The sequence below is a fragment of the Gallinula chloropus genome, assembly GCF_964237585.1.
Source record: "Gallinula chloropus genome assembly, chromosome: Z".
In the NCBI taxonomy this organism is placed as follows: Eukaryota; Metazoa; Chordata; class Aves; order Gruiformes; family Rallidae; genus Gallinula; species Gallinula chloropus.
The window spans coordinates 31,277,785-31,296,954 of NC_140089.1; the positions used below are offsets into that span (position 1 = coordinate 31,277,785).

A 19,170-nucleotide genomic window follows, 5' to 3' on the forward strand; every position below is an offset into this window, starting at 1 on the left:
TTGAAACCAACGATACTTTTCATAAGAACTATATACTGGGGCTAATCTGTTCTTTAGACTTTCTCAGGAATAAAGGACTCTGCACAAACTCCACCATTGGAATTTGCAGCCCATAATATCCAACCTGGAGAATGGGTTCTGACTAAGTCATGGAAGGAATCCAAGCTACAGCCTGAATGGGAAGGCCCTTTCCAGGTTCTACTGACAACTGAAACTGCCATGAGAACTGCTGAGAAGGGTTGGACTCATTACACCCGGCTCAAAGGACCAGTGGAACAACCATCTGAGGACAAACATTGGTATATCCTCTGCTCATCAAACTGAAGAAACAGTAATTTAAAGACTGTTTGAAATATTGTTTTAGTAGTGATTTTGTTTAGTTGTTATTATACTGCTGTATTTGGGGAGGGGTAAAAGGTCTGAAAATGTTCAAAATGATGTTAATATGGTGTTTGTATGTCACTTTAGTGCAAATAGGAGTGTTGGGTCGTGCTAGAAAACCCCTTAGTAATCAAAAGAACTTACAATTCAGCATTCCAGAGGGGACAGGGATCCAGAGCATTATGTTTGTTGCTTGCCAAATTTTGGATTGTGGGAATCTAAAAAAAAAACCTTAAAGGGCACTGAGCCATGCAGAAAAGTACATGTGTCCTGAACCAATACAAGGTTGGACACTTTATGGGATAGGTCCTTGCCCCTCTTGGAACAATGTTTGGTGGACTACTAAGGTTAATGGATGGACAGCAGATGTAAATTGAAAAAGTTTATATTAGAAACCCCTAAAAGAGATGATTACCATCTCAAAAGGACATACTACCCATAATTGCCAAGAAAAAGAGGGAAAGATCCAGTAGGGTGATTGAAAATAAGGGTAGAAAAAAACCTGAAAATAAAACTTCAGACAAGGGAAAAAAGTGGAAAAGTACACAGAAACCTAGGACAAAGATAGGAGGACTTGTCAATGATCCTACAATAGTAAAAGTAGTTAGAATTGAGGATTTGAAACAGACATTTGAAATAGAAACAGGATATGAAGAGATGAATGCCTGGGTGGAATGGGTAAAATACACTGTGAAAAGTTTAAACAAGAATATTTGCTATGCATGTGCCTCAGGTTGACCTAAACCACAAGTTGTACCTTTTCCCCTAGGATGATCCCATGATCACACAGGAACGGAGTGCATTATTGCACTGTACCAGGAAAGACAGCCTGGGGAAATGATACCTGTAAAACACTCTCACTTGTGTTCCCAGCCTTGCTGAATAAGGACATTCAAACACCCCCTGTTCTCACAGGTGTAGTTGGAAACCACACGGCTTGTCTCTCACGACAGGGCGGAGTGGCTACACAATTTGTAGGGGAGTCCTCAGGATGTATGAGAACGTTGAATGTGACAAATGACATCATTACAGGTTCCCAGAGCTGACTGGTGGTGGTATTGTGGAGGAAGAGTTCTGAGGAATATTCTTCCGCCCAACTAGAAAGGCACTTGTGCTATATAGTACAATTGGCTATCCTATTCACCCTGGCATTCAGAGAGGATAAGGCTTCTAGAGAAAAAGAGATCAGGGCCAAAAGAAGCATATTGGGAACGTCCTTTGGTGACAGAATATATATAGACTCAATTGGAGTTCCTCGAGGGCTTCCTGATGAATTTAAGGCTAGGAATCAGATTGCTGCAGGTTTTGAATCACTATTTTTTGGTGGGTCACAGTAAGTAAAAATGTAGATTGGATCAATTATATCTGTTATAATCAACAGAGATTCATAAGTCATACGAGGGATGCTGTTAAAGGAATAGCAGAACAATTGGATGCCAATAGCAGAATGACATGGGAAAATAGGATGGTCCTAGATATGATGCTAGCAGAAAAAGGAGGAGTATGTGTCATGTTACAGGGAAAGTGTTGCACATTTATACCAAATAATATACTGCTCCTGATAGAACGATTATCAGAACCTTACAAGGCCTTACCACTTTGGCCAATGAACTAGCAGAAAATTCAGGAATAGATACTTCTCTTACTGGGTGGTGGGAATCCTGGTTTGGAAAATGGAAGGGAATGGTGATATCAGTTTTCACTTCCCTGATAGTGGTAACAGGAATTTTAGTGGACATAGGGTGTTGTATAATCCCTTGTGTTAGGGGTCTTATACAGAGATTAATAGAAACTGCAATAACTGAGAAGATGCCCCTGGGACCACCGCCTTATAATATTCTTCTCCTAGAGGAACAAGAAACAGATAATAGAATATCAGGAAAAAGAATGTGAAGCAATGCTGGCCAGGTTAGAAGCTTCATATGAAACAGGACTTTGACAATATGCAAAAGACAACAGTTAGTATAAAGAAAAGAAGGGGGGAATTGTGGAAAGTGCTAAGAAATGTTGCTTTTGCAAACTGAAAAATGTTATTGTATTATTTACTGGCTTAAAGGATTTAGGAAAACAAGGGGGAATATTGTTCTCAAGGGTTCAATTTGAGTACATAGCTCTGCTAAAAGATGCAGATGATCCTGGGCAATGAGATAAGGGGTTAAATCGTGACTGAGGACATGGGCTGGAATTTAAGGAAATCAGGCTCAACGAACAGGCTTCAATCATGTTGATTGTACATCAAGTCAAACAGGAAAAACGATGTGGGGTCTCGATAAATCTAATAATTTTGATCAGGAGTGAAGAAACCTTTCACAAAATTAACATGTGCAATCTGAAACCTGTATGGAGCTTTGACTTCCTTCAGCCCTAGGCCATGTCAGTTGCCGGGAAAGTTAAGATAAAGACAACTACTTGCCAGTAAGCAGTTGTCCCAGACAAAAGGACTCATACATTGTAATTTACTTCACCAATGGAAGTGGGAATGTCCCAGGCATGCCACGTGTATTATACTGTGTACTGCTGTGGATGGGGCGCCTGGGTTGAGCCTGTAAAATCCATAGTCAAACAGAGGAAGGAGGTGAAAGGTTCAACCTGAGGAAGACTCGGAGCCTTCATCGCTGAGACCCCCGACGACCACTACCACAGGACAATGCACAGGACAATGCGCAGACGCAATTGGGAGGAGTTTATGGAAACCACCTCTTTGAACTCATCTTAATACGAAGCGGGACAGGTGATGAATATGTATAGATGTATGGTATAAAAAGGCTGCAGGCACTGACCAAAAGTGTGCCTACTTTGTTGGGTCACCTGGTCTTGCAAGAACGTATAATGAATTACTGCTTCACTACTTGTCTACCTTAAGTCCTGTTTTTAGTACCTTTTGTCATTTCTAACAAACCTCTTCAGGGTGATGTATGGAACAATTTCTTCAATAATTAATTTCTAGTAGCATTTAAGGGTGATAACTGTGAGTATTTTGGTTCCGCCTATCTCTGCTTCCTCTCAGGAAGACTGATGCATTATTTGCAGTGTCTTCCATAGCTCCCTGTACTTTCAGGTTTTATCACCAGTGAACGTCTGTTCCAAGATTTGCTTTTTTGACAGTACTTTCTGAATTTGTAGAGTCATGTATGTAGCTGTGTATTTTATAGTAAACAACAGTCTCAAATGTACTGTTTCTGCTTGCATGAAGTCACAACTGTGTGCAAGGAGAAGAAATTCATTCTGGGTAGGTGCAAAAGCAAGCACAGTTTTTATTGCTTCAGGAGCAGAACCGTTATTGTAATATTGTTCACTTTATTTTTCCTTTTTCTTTTGTGTTTTGTTTTGGTTTTATGCTCTAGATTACACAAGAGGCAGGAGAATTTATCATCACTTTTCCATACGGATACCATTCAGGATTTAACCATGGTTTTAACTGTGCGGAGTCAACAAACTTTGCCACTGCTCGATGGATTGATTATGGAAAAGCTGCAAAGTTGGTATGTCATGTTGTAGAAACTGGATGCAAATGGAATTTTTTCCTGTTGTCATATCTCTGTCAGAATCTATGGAAGCTGATGAGAAAGGAACTATAGTACCTTATACTGCCATTGAAGTTTAATTTGTAGGGTTTTTTGGGTTTTTTTTGGGGTTTTTTTTTTGAGTGTAATGTATAAATTGTTCTTGAAAATCAGTTTTATTTATGGATACTTTAAAGCTGAAGCTACATAAAGTGTGAAAACACTTTAATTAACCTAGGGTTTTTAATGTCTGGAACAAAATAATGGCTTTGTCTAATTATTTAAGTTCAACTTTTCTCATGTTTAATCTCATTATATGTCTCGTAGTACCAGATCATAAATGAACTGTGAACTCAGAGTAGATATTTTCAGGTTTTAAAATTAGGTGTGTTTCAGTGAAGATATTTTAGGCAGAAGTTTAGTTTATGTGGCTGTATCTTTCACTTTTCTTTATGTACAGCATATGAGTAAATCCACAAAATCAAGAAAGGGCAGTTTGCTCAGCAGAAATTTGTTACCGTTTTTCAAACAATTAAAAAAAATCCCTAAGTATTTGATAGATTGGAATTTCTATATATAGTACAGTGAAACAAAATGGAGAGGAATATGGGCATGAACACAAATGGATTAATTATGGCAACTAAAACTGTCTTGAATTTTAAAAGGTATGAATGTGCTGCAGCTCTAAAATTGATTCAGCTGAGCTTCAAGGCTGACCTTTATGTTTGGATGTAGCAAAGCTGAGACAGTGATTCCTGCAGCTACATCCCTTTCAGTGTACAGGCTTCATGTTTCTAATATTTTAAAAAAACAGTCTACCATTTGCTGTGCACCTGCCCTAGTACAAACTAATAAATGTTTAATGCCTATAGAGTGCCTCTCAGTTACTGTATTATACCATAAACTTAATGTCATGTTTAAATTCAGCTGGGTTAGAAGATAATTTTTTAGAGCTAATGAAATTTTATTCCTTTACACCACTCCAAAAGTGCTTCTGAAATGACGATTTTTTTGGGGGGTGGTAGGAAGTCTTGGCATATGCAGTCTAAATACAGTTTTATTTTGTCAAAAGTCTCTATTGTATGAATCAAATTTTCATTTTAGGTCATGGAATTCTGTTCTTTGTAGTTATTGCACATAGGAGCAGTATTGTGTGTATATATAGTATAAGAAAATAGAGTAGTTCTGTGATGACTGCAGTGGAATTTAAATGCCTGAGAGTTTTCAAGTGGCAACTGAAGCAATAACATCTTGTTGTCTTTTAAAGAGAAATCTTACATGCCATTGTCAAATACGAACTCCAGATTTCTTTGGCAAATGGCCAGAGTGCTTAATATTAATTGTTTATTTTGTGTTACTTATTGCCACAAGAATGAGAATTGAAGTTTGTTTTTACCCTATTTTTAAATGAAAAAGAACATGCTAGGATGTGCTAATAGCAGGACCTTTTATGGGTTTTATTAATAGATGTGTAAGAAGATGAGAACTACAGAAGCAGTGGTGAAACAATTCTTCATAACACTTAAATTTGTTTATGCCATCCAAATAGGGTAAACAAGTCAAACAGAAAAAATATTATAACTGGATATCTGTTCTTAAATTTTAATTGTACAACACTTTGAAAGCACACCCAAGTTACGGAGTTACTGCATGTTGGAAACTGTTTCTTGATTACGGTTTTTCTCTAGAAAAACATGAGGATAACTATGATTAGTTTTATCACAACTTCAGGAAATTTCCTGAAAATATTAATTAAAAAGGGAAGAAATGTGTGTGCCTGAAGAAAACTGATACTCTGGTAAGTTCTATTTGCAGCTCCAGTAATGTTATTCAAAAGAAAAGGAGCCACCACACAACTTTGCATCCTCATTTGTCATTCATCAGAGTACCGTGTTGTGTTTAATTATCTTCTTTCTGTATGTGGTATGTACAAGAATTTTAATTGAAAAAATATTTTGGATCCCCTAGCTCCCCTGTGCTATACTACAGAAATTGTCTGCATCAGCAAAATGCATCAATATCTAGGTCAGTTTGCTGTATTCTCCTTAGAGAATACCGTATACTGACGGCCGATTATTTGTCTTCCTACAGGAACACTTTTATTTTTGCAGACTAGTTTCTAATTACTTGCAGTCAGATTTCTGCCTTAGAAAAAAGAAGAAATCCTTATGTACAGTCAGTACTCATTCTTCATGAATTTGGGGGGGGGGGGGGGAAAGGCAAAGATTTCTGTTAAAGTGGTAGTAAGTACTCAGACTGTGGGATGATACTGATTTCCTGCATGCAGTGAATACTGTTAAAGATTCTGTAGAATTGATTGCAGATACTGAATCCAAGATAATTTGGATCCTCAGCACTGGAAACTTTGGTAAAGCAGACTATGAATGCAAATTCCAGAAGTTATTTTATGTCTTTAAAAATGCTGAACTTGTGAGCTTGGTTTCACTGTATGTACCCTACGTACCTGTGGTAGCTGAACCTGGGAGCAGGGTTCCAGGTTTTTCTCTGTAGTTTGTATAAGATACCTGCCTCAGGTGATTTATGAAAAGCAATATCAGGTAGCACCTCCCTCCAGTGCACTCTTTGCTACAAGTCAGCTACTGCTTTAAGCTGTGTTGTCACTTCTAGGTGGAATTAAGTTGGACAGAGTTAAGCAGAAGTAAAAAGTAGATTTGGGGGGGGGGGGGGGGGTTGGGGAGAAAAGAAAAGGCAGTAATTGAGAAATAACAGCTATAGTAATATAAGTCCTCCAACTTTTGCTGTCTTTTTCCGCTGGCAAGAACACATAGGAAGAGATGTAAGAGGTACCAGTTAAAGGAACAAAACAAACATGCCATCCTGTAGATACATGGCAAATACATGTGGTGCAGAGGGATGTTGGCTAAGTACTGATCTACAGTGGTGCTGGGACTTAAGAGAGTCAAAAGTAGGTAATGCTCAGCTCACAAATACTTTAGTTTATGTTCTTGAGCGACATTCTAAGCTTTAAATATTGGTAATCATCATCATGCTACAACTTTGATTTGTTGAATGCTATTTATTTCATTTTTTGAAAAAAAAAAAGTACTGTATAAATAGGAGCACATTGGATATTTCTTCAGCCTTCTGTGAATGTTGTCATTTTCCTAATGGAGTTACATTTGTTTGAGTAGGCTGGAAATGTGTAGCTTCATGCAGTGCATTTTGAGTTTCCTTACTCCATTGCATTTTTGTTACTGTTGGTAAAGCAGATGAGGCATTAGCAATTAGCTTGTATGTTCTGTAGCTATCTGCTTTGATCTGTGTAACTTGTGTGCTGAACAAGGGGTGATGTTTAGGTATCGGAATTACTGAATAAAAATATTTACATGTAATTCTTTTACATCTAATGAAATAAAAATCCTGCTGAAGCAGTTTGATAAAAGATACTTCTCTAGTCTGAGAAGAATCTTCCTAATTTTATCTTCAGGGCAGGGCACTCTCTGCTCCAAATCTGTGAATCATCTGTGTTTATTGATTTTACACTTTTGTCTCTTGTAGCTGCTATTTCTAATGAATACCAATGTTGCCCTCATACAAAGCTTACAGTTGAAGACCTCTCACTTAGAGGTGCCAAAACTGTGGTTCATGATTATCACTTGTTCAAATTCCACTTCCAGTGATGAGGATCGATACATTTTATGCATTCTAATTTGATATTCAGAACTGGAAACAAATTTAGAGTTTGAGTAAGATCCTGTGTTTCTGTGTACAGGCGGCGTTCTGTTTTTTCTTTCTGTCTTTCTTGGAATTCTTTTTTACCCTTGCCACTTTTTTGTAAGTGTTTGAAAAACTGAGTTGTTGAAAAATCAGCTCCTAATTACAGGGAATATCCCTAGCAATCCATCCTTTAACCTTGTGTAGAGCTTCTGGACTGCATGGTCCCACTTAATCTTAATAGGAGAAGGTTATTCATGGGCCAGAGAATTAGGCTGAGGTGGATAGAGGTCTGTGTAGCAAAGGCCCAGGAGACAGGTGATGTGAGCAGGTTCATTTGGGGCACCCTGGTGGTTCTTTATTCAGTAGTGATTATTTTCCTTTCTTTCCTTCCATTTCCCTCCTGTTATTGCTTAAATCCCTGCGTTTCCCTGTCACTTTTCCAGATCCTCATGTCAGGGTCTCTTAGAACTGAATGAATGTCGCCCCTTGTCCAAGTTGATACCCATAGTTTGAAAACCTTTCAGAGGAAGCCCTGGTGTTTCTGAACACTGCTGTTGTTGCTTACTGTGCCTGTTGCACACTCAGTATAAATTTATGTAAATTTTACTGCCTTCTATCAGGGATAGAGTCACACTAGGTGATTTTACTAGTAATTATAATGATTCCTTTGTATTGCAACACCTTTTAAGATGTGATTTGTTTTTAGATGTTGGTGCTGGAAAGCTTTTTGTTGTTTAGTTGATACATAGAACCCAAGGAGAGAAGTCTAGCAATGTTCTCTACTTGAAACTTGGGCTACTTAGATATTGTGTTCGTTCATAAAATTGTCATAATTACTCATGCATATTCTTCAGTGGTAGCTGCTTAGCGATACGTTTTCTGAGGATAGGTTAGATCAAAGTGCTGGCCTGCAGGTTGTATTTTTCCCTTTGGTGGTTTGAAGTGCAGTTGTTTTGATGTTAGGTTTGATGGATTTGTTTGCCACTGCATTCATTAGCTTCACATCAAAAAACTGACAGGCTGTTAAATGAAACTTTGGCTTAGATTTTCAGCTTGACTGTTTGGAGACCTTTGTGAAGATATTTTGTTTTTGTGCTGCAGCAGCCTCAAGCAGTTATGACTGTTTCAAAGGGAAGAAAAGTTATTTAGTATCGTGATTTGTTTGGGTAAAAGAGAGTCATTGTCTTGCGGACAGCCATACCCAGCTTATGCTATCGAAATAATATATTTATTATGAACAACACAATATGTATGACTTAAATAATTTTAGCAGAGAAGAAATTACACTTATGATAGAAAAGCACTTTTCCACCTCTCATAACGTATTGAGGTAATAATTTTTTCAACGAGGATTATATTTAGGGTGCTTTTGTTCAATAAAATATTAGTTGTCTGTTTGAACAGAAAAATACAACTTTTACTCCATTGTCCTTTTTTTTGCTTTCAAATATGGGTGAATGATTTAAAGGCCTAAGCTTAAAGTATTGTGCTACTCCTACAGCAGTGTTTTAGTACTGAAAGTCAGAAATAGCTATGTGCGTGAGCTTGTGAGTGATTCTGCATCATCTTGTTTTAGTATTTTGAATTAGGTGCTGCTGTCAAGGAAACTTCTTTTTTTAAATACTGCAAGTTGATGCATCTGATACCAATCTGCAGTGATATCAGCCTCATTCAAGATGTACAAATTAATGTTTTTACTTGCTGGAACTCATAATTAGCCATCTTATATTGTTGTCTTGGCTGCTAAGGAAATCTTACAAGGATTTGGGAAGTAGGTATGCTCTCCATATCTGGTTCTGATGTTAGTATGCCAGTTCAGGGCAAATCCTGTGCATTCGGCAGTTTGACATTTTACTTCATTATGATGCTGCTATGGTGTACTCTCAGCTTTATAGTTGTCATGGAATGTTCTCTATTGTTTTTTTACCCCCTTTATTTCTTTTATCTTGGTCTGTTCCTTATCTTTTATTTTCGTCCATCTAGCTGCCATCATCTACTGCCCTGTTTGGTTCCTACATGACAAACTTGGCATTTCCTGAGAATAGCAGATGTTAAAATTTCCCCCTCTAAAATCTATTGCTGTAATGGGAAGATTCTCAGCCTCCCAGTGGGCAGTAACATGCACACTTCTATATTTCTAGTACTATGACATCTTGAATTTAGAATTGTAATGGGTTTAGGAGTAGAAAGGGATAGTAATAATAGCAATATTTTTACCTGTAAATGCAACAGAGAATTATGTTCTATCAGGGGTTTTTGCCTTCCCCATTTACGTAGAGCAGCTGGTAGTAAATTCATAATCAGAAACTTTGTGTGACTGTGTTTTTATGGTTTCCCAGTCTGTGCTATGCTATGTGCAAACACTGTTGTTATCTGTGAGTCGTGTATTCTGATATTCTGAAGTTCAGTGTTGACCTGTACCTAGCCTAACCCTTTTTTGGTGTAATGCTACAGTATTTGTGACTAAGGTTAGGAACGCGTATTTCTGGCACAGGGCTCTCTTGCAAGCTGTACTGCTTTATTAAATAAGGATAACACCAACACTGCTCTCAGATTTTATTTCTTAAATCACTTTTGAATAGAAAACAAGATAAGGACATTTCCATAAAATACGATTTTTGAATGTTGGAGTACCTTCTGGCAACCATAAATAGAAATGGTGGAATCTAATTTTAATTTTTTTCCCCAAAGTGATATTGTAGAAGTTCCATTTATCAAATTAACAAATCTACCAAGTTAGAGTACTTGGTGGTTGTTTGGAAGTTTTTGTTTCAAAACAATGAAATTAATTTTTTTCATAGAAAAAGTCAATAATTTACAATAAACTTGCCTTTTCAGAATGAAATTTTTAGTAAATCTATGCAGTTTGTCTTTCCTTACGTTTCATCAGAATGCAGATTATAATTATCCTTAACTTACCGAGAAAAAACTGTTATCACTAGGTTCCTTTCTATCCATATATTAATGTTATGGGACATAAAGAGAGATTACATTATTTCCAGGTTTTTCAACATAGATGAATTTAAACAAAGAAATGGTTTTCATAAATTTGAGGTTCAGAAAATTGACTTTCTGGGCTTGAATCTGCTCATGAAACACAGGTGTCCAACACGATTTCAGATAGCATAAGATATTTTGCCTTCCTTTGTCTAGTCAGATACTCCACCAATCTCCATGGATCCAGTGTGCTTAGAGATAGATAACCAGAAAGTTATTCAGGTGTCAGTGCATGCCCAGGCAATTAAAGTGAACCATCTGTCATTGTATTCTGTTACTTCTACAATTTTCATAAATAAAATGTGGCCTTAAAAGTAACTTCTTTCTCCTGCTCTAAGAGGAAGTAAGTGCTTAAGCTTTGCTGGAATAATTTTGTATTTTGCTACTGGGATGCAACCTATCCCAATAGGCAAAGGGATGACTTAAATGTTAGGGTTCAGTTCCCTTAAAACCACTGACCCAAATCTTTCTTCTCCTAACCGGAGCCCTCCCCCAACTTACTGTTAACTTAGTTTGCTACCATTTTGAATCTGAGTTTGAACCCTGTGACGGTTTGTGTCCACCGAGCTTGTAGTTGCGCTTAAGATTGCAGTGATCCATGTGCAGGACCTTGCACTTGGCCTTGCTGAACTTCATGTAGTTCTCATGGTCCCATGTCTCCAGCCTGTCAAGGTCCTTCTGGATAGCAAGATTTTAGATAAAGTGTACTTTAGATAAAGTTCATTACAAGACCTTGCATGCATTCTTAGAATGAAGTAATTTATTTCATTCTCTCAATGTGTTCTCTGTATATAATTATGGTCTGACATACTCAGCAACCTCATCAGATCAATTCTAACTTTTAGATCTTACAAAAAATAAAATTTGTCTGATCTTACCTTTGCCATATGATATCCCACAGGATTGGGATGTTTGGAAATTGTTCACCTGAATTTGTTGGAAATACATATTTATGTCTATCTATGTATAAAAATATGGATTGCTCTAGGGAGCTAGAACAGTGTCTGCTTCTGGGGAGAAGTCTAATTTGAAATATCCAGCGAATATTTTAATGGAAAATAAAAAAATATTCTATCTTGGCGCCATCGTGCTTATGTCTTGATTTTCCAACATATTCCAAGTAAATTATTTCTTCTGAATACCTTAATACAGGATAGTAAATATTGTATTCTGGGGGCCTTTTCTCAAAGTAAGTTGAGACCACTGACAGTATGTAAGAAGGACAGAGAGGTCTGTTTTGATGTACTTTGAGAGCTGAGGGGGTATAGCTGTCATGTACATAGAGGAGAAAGTAAGTTCAGATTCTGCGGTGTTTTTGTTTCTTGGTCATGCTTTTTTAATTACTCAACAAGCAGAAAGATCCCATAAAGAACCCAACAACATCCTCTTTTCCATGTTCTTCTCCCTTTGTTATACAGATGATGACAGGGTGTTGATACAATTGGCTGAAGTGTATCAGATGTAAACTTTTAAATCAGAATATAAGAATCTGTCTAACAGCCTAACATTGGGTGAGATTTTGAAAAAAAATTAATCCAGATGGTTAGAATTTAGTAAGTCTGTTGCATGTCTTTGAAACAAACTGTGAGCCGATTCCTTCAAATGGGTTTGAAGTTGGCAACAGTTCTAGTACTTTATCGTGATCAGGTGACTGTTTATTTCTATGCTCTGAAGATGTATGTATGAATGAAATACTCAAATTAAGCTGTTTTACAGGAGTTTTAATACTGCAATTAAAATTACAGGGTAATATGAAATGTGATGCTGATGATGTTCTGTGAACATTATTGGATAATTATGAGAGAGGTTAGTGGGACTTGAGGGAGGCCAGACAACACGTTATGGCAAAAATTTTCACAGAAATCTGATGAAATAAAATTTAAATTTATATATGATCTCCAAAAGTGGAAACCATAGGAAAAAAGGTTTTGTAGTTACATTTTTTGTCTATGTTAGATATCTAATTAGATACAGCTTCACGTTGTGTTGAAGTTTTGCTGAAGAAATTCCCTGTCTTTAAGAGCAGCAAAGATTGCTGCCTTAGCCCATTTAATTGAGTCTTGTATCTGTTCTCCAATTCCCTCTAATCTGTGAGTATAGGAGCAAAGGGTTGACAAGAAAAGGCTAGAGAAATAGCAGCCTGGAACTTGCTGGGTGTAAGGAAGCGTATTTTCAGTCAGCCAAAGTCGACAAAAGAGTAAGGGATGGCTCTCAGGGTTACTGTACTTTATATAAGCTTGAAGCTGGGTACAGAAAAGAAAATGTTGTATACTTCAGTGAGGCAAACTATACCCATTACTAAAAAATCCTCAAGAAATTCAGTAAAATAAACTCAGATACCGGATTTAAAGTCTGCACATCATAGAACTACATACTATATCTGTGATTACAAAGCAAGCTACTTGGAGGTGGTGGAGTTATTAAAATGCTTACTTCATGAGAGAGCTATTAAATACTAATAGCATTATGACAAATGTCAGACTTTGGAAAAAATATTGAGTGTTTCTAAAAATAAACGTTTGGTTATATTTTTAGCAGTTATGACATCAGGATGACTGTAGTGAACTGTAAAATATGCAAATGTTGAAATGGGACAACCTGCATGGAATATAGCTGCAAAGAGATAACAGCAAAAAGATAAAAAACATCATGTGCTAGAGTATGCAGGGAGTAAGAACAATGTTTTCTTTTTGCTTGAAAAGAAGCAAAAGGTATTTACAGTTTTAGTTAACTTTGGTGCGATGGTGGTTTAATGGACAACTGGCATGTTCAAGTAATTTCCTAAAAAAAAAAAAAGACCTGGGATTTTATTTTTAGATTTATATTCTAACTCAGTTGGTTATGGTTTTGGCTAAATTTCAGATTCTTTTTTTTAAGGTAGAGGAGCTGCTAATAATGATAAGACAGCATTGAGCTAATTGGTATAGCTAAATGTATAAAATAGTAAATAACTTCAACTCAATTTCAGACGTTCCTCTACCCAAAATGGAGGCAGAGTGTTTGTGGAAAACATGAATGGAGACCTGTGAAGTGGAGAGAGAAGAAACAGTAAAGAAAAAGTGAGGAAGGATTGTTGAGACACTGAAAGTGTGGTCCTGAGGAAACTGAGAGCTTTAAGGGACTGAGATGCAGACAGAATTCCTGTGCTTGATATTCTGGTCCTATTTTGCGATTTGATTACTGTCAGCTATAGGGGATAAATAATTTTTTACCTGTGTGCTAACAGGTTAATATCAAAAAAGTACCTGCCTGCATTATAAATTTAATACCCTATAGGGAATGGTCTCAAGTGCTCTTTAATACTTTGAACAATAAGATATAGGGTGTTAAAAATGAAGTAGTTTAATGCATGCAAAATAAGAGGTATTTTGTTGGAAAATACACAGTAAAAGAGCATGATTTTTAAGTTTTAGACTGGACTTCAGTGCAGTAACCAGATACTGGACTTTTTTTTTTGATGCAGAAGTACAATGAGACTTTGTGGTGGTTGAGTCTTTAAAATCTACCTGTGTTGGTTTTGGGTAACAGCTGGAGAGGAAAAATCTTGTAGTCTTCTCTAAAGCTGTAGGAAGCACATTTAGAATCAAGTTTTCATTGAGTTTGGTAAGAAAGAAGGAATGAATTTGTCAGTCAGGGCCCCAGGGTTGTTAGTAAATGTCTGTATTCTGCATAGTTAGATAAAACGTAATAGCTGATGCCTTGGTAAAGCAGTAGTTGGATGTAGGTCTTCGTATACTTTCACTGCTATACTTGCACAGCCAAGCCCAGGTCAAAATCTTGAGTTTCCCCCCTTTCACATCCCAGATCCCTGGTTCTGAATTCCAAAGCATCTATCTCACGATCCTTACATGGTGAGAGATAATTCTGAAGGGATTCATCATTTAGGCATGTTAATGGGATTGTATAAAATTATTGGGTCAATTCTCAATCCTTTTTGGAAACTACCTGACTTCAGGGATACTCAAATGTCTCCTGAAGTCATTAAGTAGACTGCTGTCCCTAACAGGTCTACACCCTCTAATCCTTACCAAACAATTTATCTGCAAGCTGCCAGGCCCATTGAGTAAAGTGTATCCAAGTTTAACTTCAGGATCTGACCCATTTGTAGTGCAGGCTGAAAAGATAAATCAAATCAACAGTGTATCTCGGGGAGACTAGTCATTGAATAAATTCGCATGCTCTCCACTTGTGCTCCTTGATTAGGTTGAGGTGTCTGATCTACTCAGTGAATTACCTGGAAATATTTTAAAAATTACCTGTTTTTTAGAAAAAAAGAGCTGCTGGCAGTGTAGCTTTAAAATGTGCATGGACTCAGGGAATGTGTGCAGTTTCCATGCACCTCTGTTTGGAAATAGATCAAATATGCTTTGATTTGTTTGCTAATCTCTGAGCTGTTGACTTTCCAGAAGTTATTCAGTGTTTGGTATGCTGTAACCCTGTTTGCTTTCATGAGAGCTGGTGCAATCACACAGAAATCGTAATTGACAAATCCAGTCCCATTAATTTCTCTTTTTTTTTTAATCTGGGTCTCTATGTATCTATGACTTACATGGCTCTCGACCTGTTCATTTTTCTCCTCCACGTGCTGCCTTCCTGAATTGAAAAAGCAATCTCTACAGTAATCTCTGGTTTTAGGAAACTGGGAGAGAGTTCTGTTACCATTACTTGTACAAACTGTTTTTGACATTGTGAAAGTTGTTCTCGTGCTTTGGGCAGAGCAGGTAACAGTGAATTCTGGACAAGCCAGTTAGTATACAATTCAATTGGAAAACTATCCTGCAGGCTTGGTATTTGCAGCTGGAGGGTTAGGGACTCCCAGCATAGGTATGCTTGTAGGGCGTTTCATCTCATGATGCCCTTTGCAGCAGCTGTTAAATTATATGTGGTTTACTAGTTGCCATTTAAAGTTTATAAAGTGCTTCAAGAGCATTCTTACTGAATTCATATTTCTTTTCAAAGTACTTTATTTTCAACTATATATCTTTTTAGTCATAATTGTTACCAAGCAGTTCTCTATCTGTTTTAAAAGGTGAAACGCTCTATGTTAGAGTAAAAACGTTTCATGCATCTATATGTAGAATAGTCACTCTCTTCATACATGACTCCACTGAGTGGTGATGGTGTTTTGAAAACAGCACAGTGTCACAGTTTTCCTGTTCATGATCTATATAAATCCTGAGTATCTTGTAAAAGGAGCAGTTTAGGGCATCTTGTAAAAGACTATAGAGCAGTGGTGTCTGTTTATGAAGTTGTTGCATATTTAGGTTATTTTTCCCACTCTGCTTACAAAGTGATCAGTCAGCATCAATCAGTAAATCTAAATAAAAGGCTAATGTACAGTCTGTAACATAAGAGGATTTCAGTAAACATCTTTGCTTGTAATAATTGCAATATTAGCAGCAGAATAGGTAGATTGTTTGCTTTGCCATATTTCTGCCTTTTGCTTCACATACTTTGATTCCAAAAATCCTGGAGTCTGTATGAATAAAAAGAAGTTTGTTAATATTTACCATTTTCTGGTGGCCAAATCATGAAAGTGAGCATCTAAGAGAAGTTTTCTAATCTTCACCACTATAGATCTTTGGCCCTGAAATACAGCACTATTCCTTGTGCTGCAGGATGGAAACACATTGGCAGACTTGTAAACACTTAGCTGTTGGCAGTATGGCACATATATATATATATATATATATTTATACACACACACATACACATAGATATATAGATGCATATTGAAAAATAAAACAACTGCAATATTTTTCTTATGCATAGTAATAACATATCAGAAACACCCTGACGCACAAATTTCAGACATTAATTGTATTTTTTTTTTAAACTATTGGTATGTGTTAGAACACAGGGAGTATTTTCTATTTACTGTAACAGTTATAGGTTATGAATTATTTTATCTTTGCTGACCATCTTAAAATGACATCCTGTGTATCCTTCAGATTGTATCAGTCACTTTCTTCACATTTTCTTCATTATTATAAACGGGTCTTCTGCCTGGAAAAGAGTAAATTCTCCCATGGTCTCTTGTTGTCTGAAGCCTCACTGCAGTACTTCAGTACTTCAGGAGGGTTTTCCCCTCTTTCTCGTGTTGTTGACAGACCTGTTTAGCAGTTGCTTTATCTCACAGAACTATTCTGTCAGACCTTTTAAAAGAAGCTGCCCCTTGCTAATTCTGAGGTCTTTGCTTCAGTTGGGGTCCAAGTGGAATTCGTTCAGAGGGCTTTTATAGATGAAGAAAACTTTCAAAGAATGTAATATTCTTGAATTTTGTGTCTTTGTGTGAGGTAGAATATGGAAATACCAGAAAATCAGTTCTTGCAGCATTTTTGATATAGATAAATTAAATGCTTTTCATAGAAGTATGTTTTTTTTTTTTTTAAAGCTGTATGTTTTAAAAACACATACATGTGTTTCTGACATGCTTCTATGGTTAACCAAACATTCCTATTTCTTAGTTTTGGAAGGTGCTGAGCACGTTTAGGTCCTATTGACAGCCAGCATAATTCAGCATCTCTAAAAAGCAAGCGGTTTTAAATTGAATTTCAGGCAGGAATTTAGTGTTAATAGTGACTACCAGCGGCTGTCATGCAGCTTTTTGGCTCTGCAGCTTTCATGAGAAACACTGCATATATTTTTGTAGGCAGATTCACATTTTGTGACATGTGTTACTGACATCTGTGACGAGTACACAGCAGAAGAGACAGAGCTGTGTACTCGTCAAGAGCTGGTCTTGCAAGAGGACAGAGCCGATAACTTCATCCAGTTCCTTTGTGTAACGGGGATCGCCATCATCCAGTGGGCAGCGATAGCGTAGTGTGTCTGTACAGAATCATCTGGGGAGAGTGAAGAGGATGTTTTTCCTGTGGTTTTGTTGCTAAACTCCAGCATACGAGAGAAACAGTATTTTATTTCATAAAAATGATGTGCCTAACACAAAACAGCTAATTTAGAATAATCTGAAATTTTGTTGACTGCTGTGCTGCTTATAAAATTGTTACAAAACAGTTTGAATGGGGAAGCTTTGAATCCGAAGAGAATAAATTTAATGCATATGCCTTTAATTAAATTTTACTTAATTTAAATAATGTAATTTGTATTGATTATGCTGCTGCAGTTCATTTTGATTTTTATTTTTAATTAAGATTCAGTAATCTTGTTTTACCTTCCAGAGCTATTCATAAAATGACTGTGAAGAAAATGCATATTAATTAAATTAACACTTATATACATATATTAAACCAAAATCGGGCTATCATGTCCTTTTTTTTTTTTTTCTTTTTGGGTTGGTAGTAATATTTCTTGAAAGGACAACAATCCAGTTTCAGTTGAATTTTTTTTTTTCTGAGCAAATCCACTCTCATATACTTCTAAAATGATGTAGGTGTCGCTTTTGCTCTATCTACTTCAGAGGCTGCCTGCCAGCAGTACCTTCTGAAGCTCCTGGGGTGATTACCAACATGCAGCAGAATCCTTTTATTTCCTTTTGCATCCTGTAACTTGCTCTGTGACACTACTGGCTGCTGTCAGTGCAGCATTGAAACATGGTCTCAAACTTGGATGACCTCTTCATAATTTACTGGCAAGGAAATCACCAGCTGATAGTAGTGTGTATGTTGGAAACAATCCAGATGTTAGTGGTGTGATATGTTGGAAACAATCCAGAATGAAAAACTTACTACATTAATGGACTGAGTCCATGAATGCTGTGTTAAGGCTTATTGCTATTCCTTGATTTCCCCCTGCCTTTGTTGGTATTATTAGCAGTTAGAAAAAGGAGTTTTAAGATTATTTTGAGGCAAGACAGGTGATACACATGCATTTGTTTGTAAGCCTGGGGTGATAAATGTGGTTTATTTCCGTGTCCATGCATATAAAGGAGGTGTCATGTAAAGTGAAAGTTACTAACAAGTTGTTGAGTTAAGGGTAGTGATTCCCAGTTTTTTGTTAGAGGTCTGTTCACACTTGGTGCACTGAACTATCATGATCATGGGTTCACAAGTAACGAAATACACTTCCAGTCTAGTTGCATTCCTTGAACTACCACTGCTGAACCGTGAATGCCTGAGAGTATGGGTGAGCTGGAGATAGCTGCTGTATGTCTGTGACAGGATAGCTACTTACTGTTCTTGATAACTAAATGTACTTACGATAATGTTCAAGATCCTTATAAAAAATACTTTATTTTACTCTATTTTTTACAGAAGTATCAGAAATCCATTGACACATCCTAAATTTTTGAGCAGTGGTGGGTAAATAAAGATTATACAAAGAGATGGATAAAGAAGAATGTAGGCTGTGAGAAATAACTATGCTATTATTCTGGCAAGGCAGATATAAATCTTGGTGGTTTTAAAAATAGTTTGTTTTTAATAGAAAATATGGCAATAGTAATTGTAAGACATTCTTCAGAATCATGGTTTTAGAAGCCATATGCATGCTGTAATTCTAGAGGTTTAGTTATTATTTAGTCAATGAGTAAGCATGAAGGAGGGATGTATATGGCCATCTTTCTAAGTTGTATTTGCCTTGATGGACAAAAATTCTCAGTGAATGTAAAAGAAAACAAAGGTGGATTTATAACCAATCATGCATATTGTAC

At 36.7% G+C, this 19,170-nt stretch overlaps 1 protein-coding gene across 1 annotated transcript in view; it reads left to right on the forward strand.

The window, feature by feature from the left end:
- Nucleotides 1-19,170, forward strand: part of KDM4C (lysine demethylase 4C) — a gene marked incomplete at both ends in the record, with an annotated part of 127,399 nt that overhangs the window by 45,221 nt on the left and 63,008 nt on the right. The window contains one exon of the mRNA XM_084278394.1: nt 3,726-3,863. Within this exon, the coding sequence (XP_084134520.1) occupies nt 3,726-3,863 (138 nt within the window). The remainder of the gene's footprint in view (nt 1-3,725; nt 3,864-19,170) is intronic.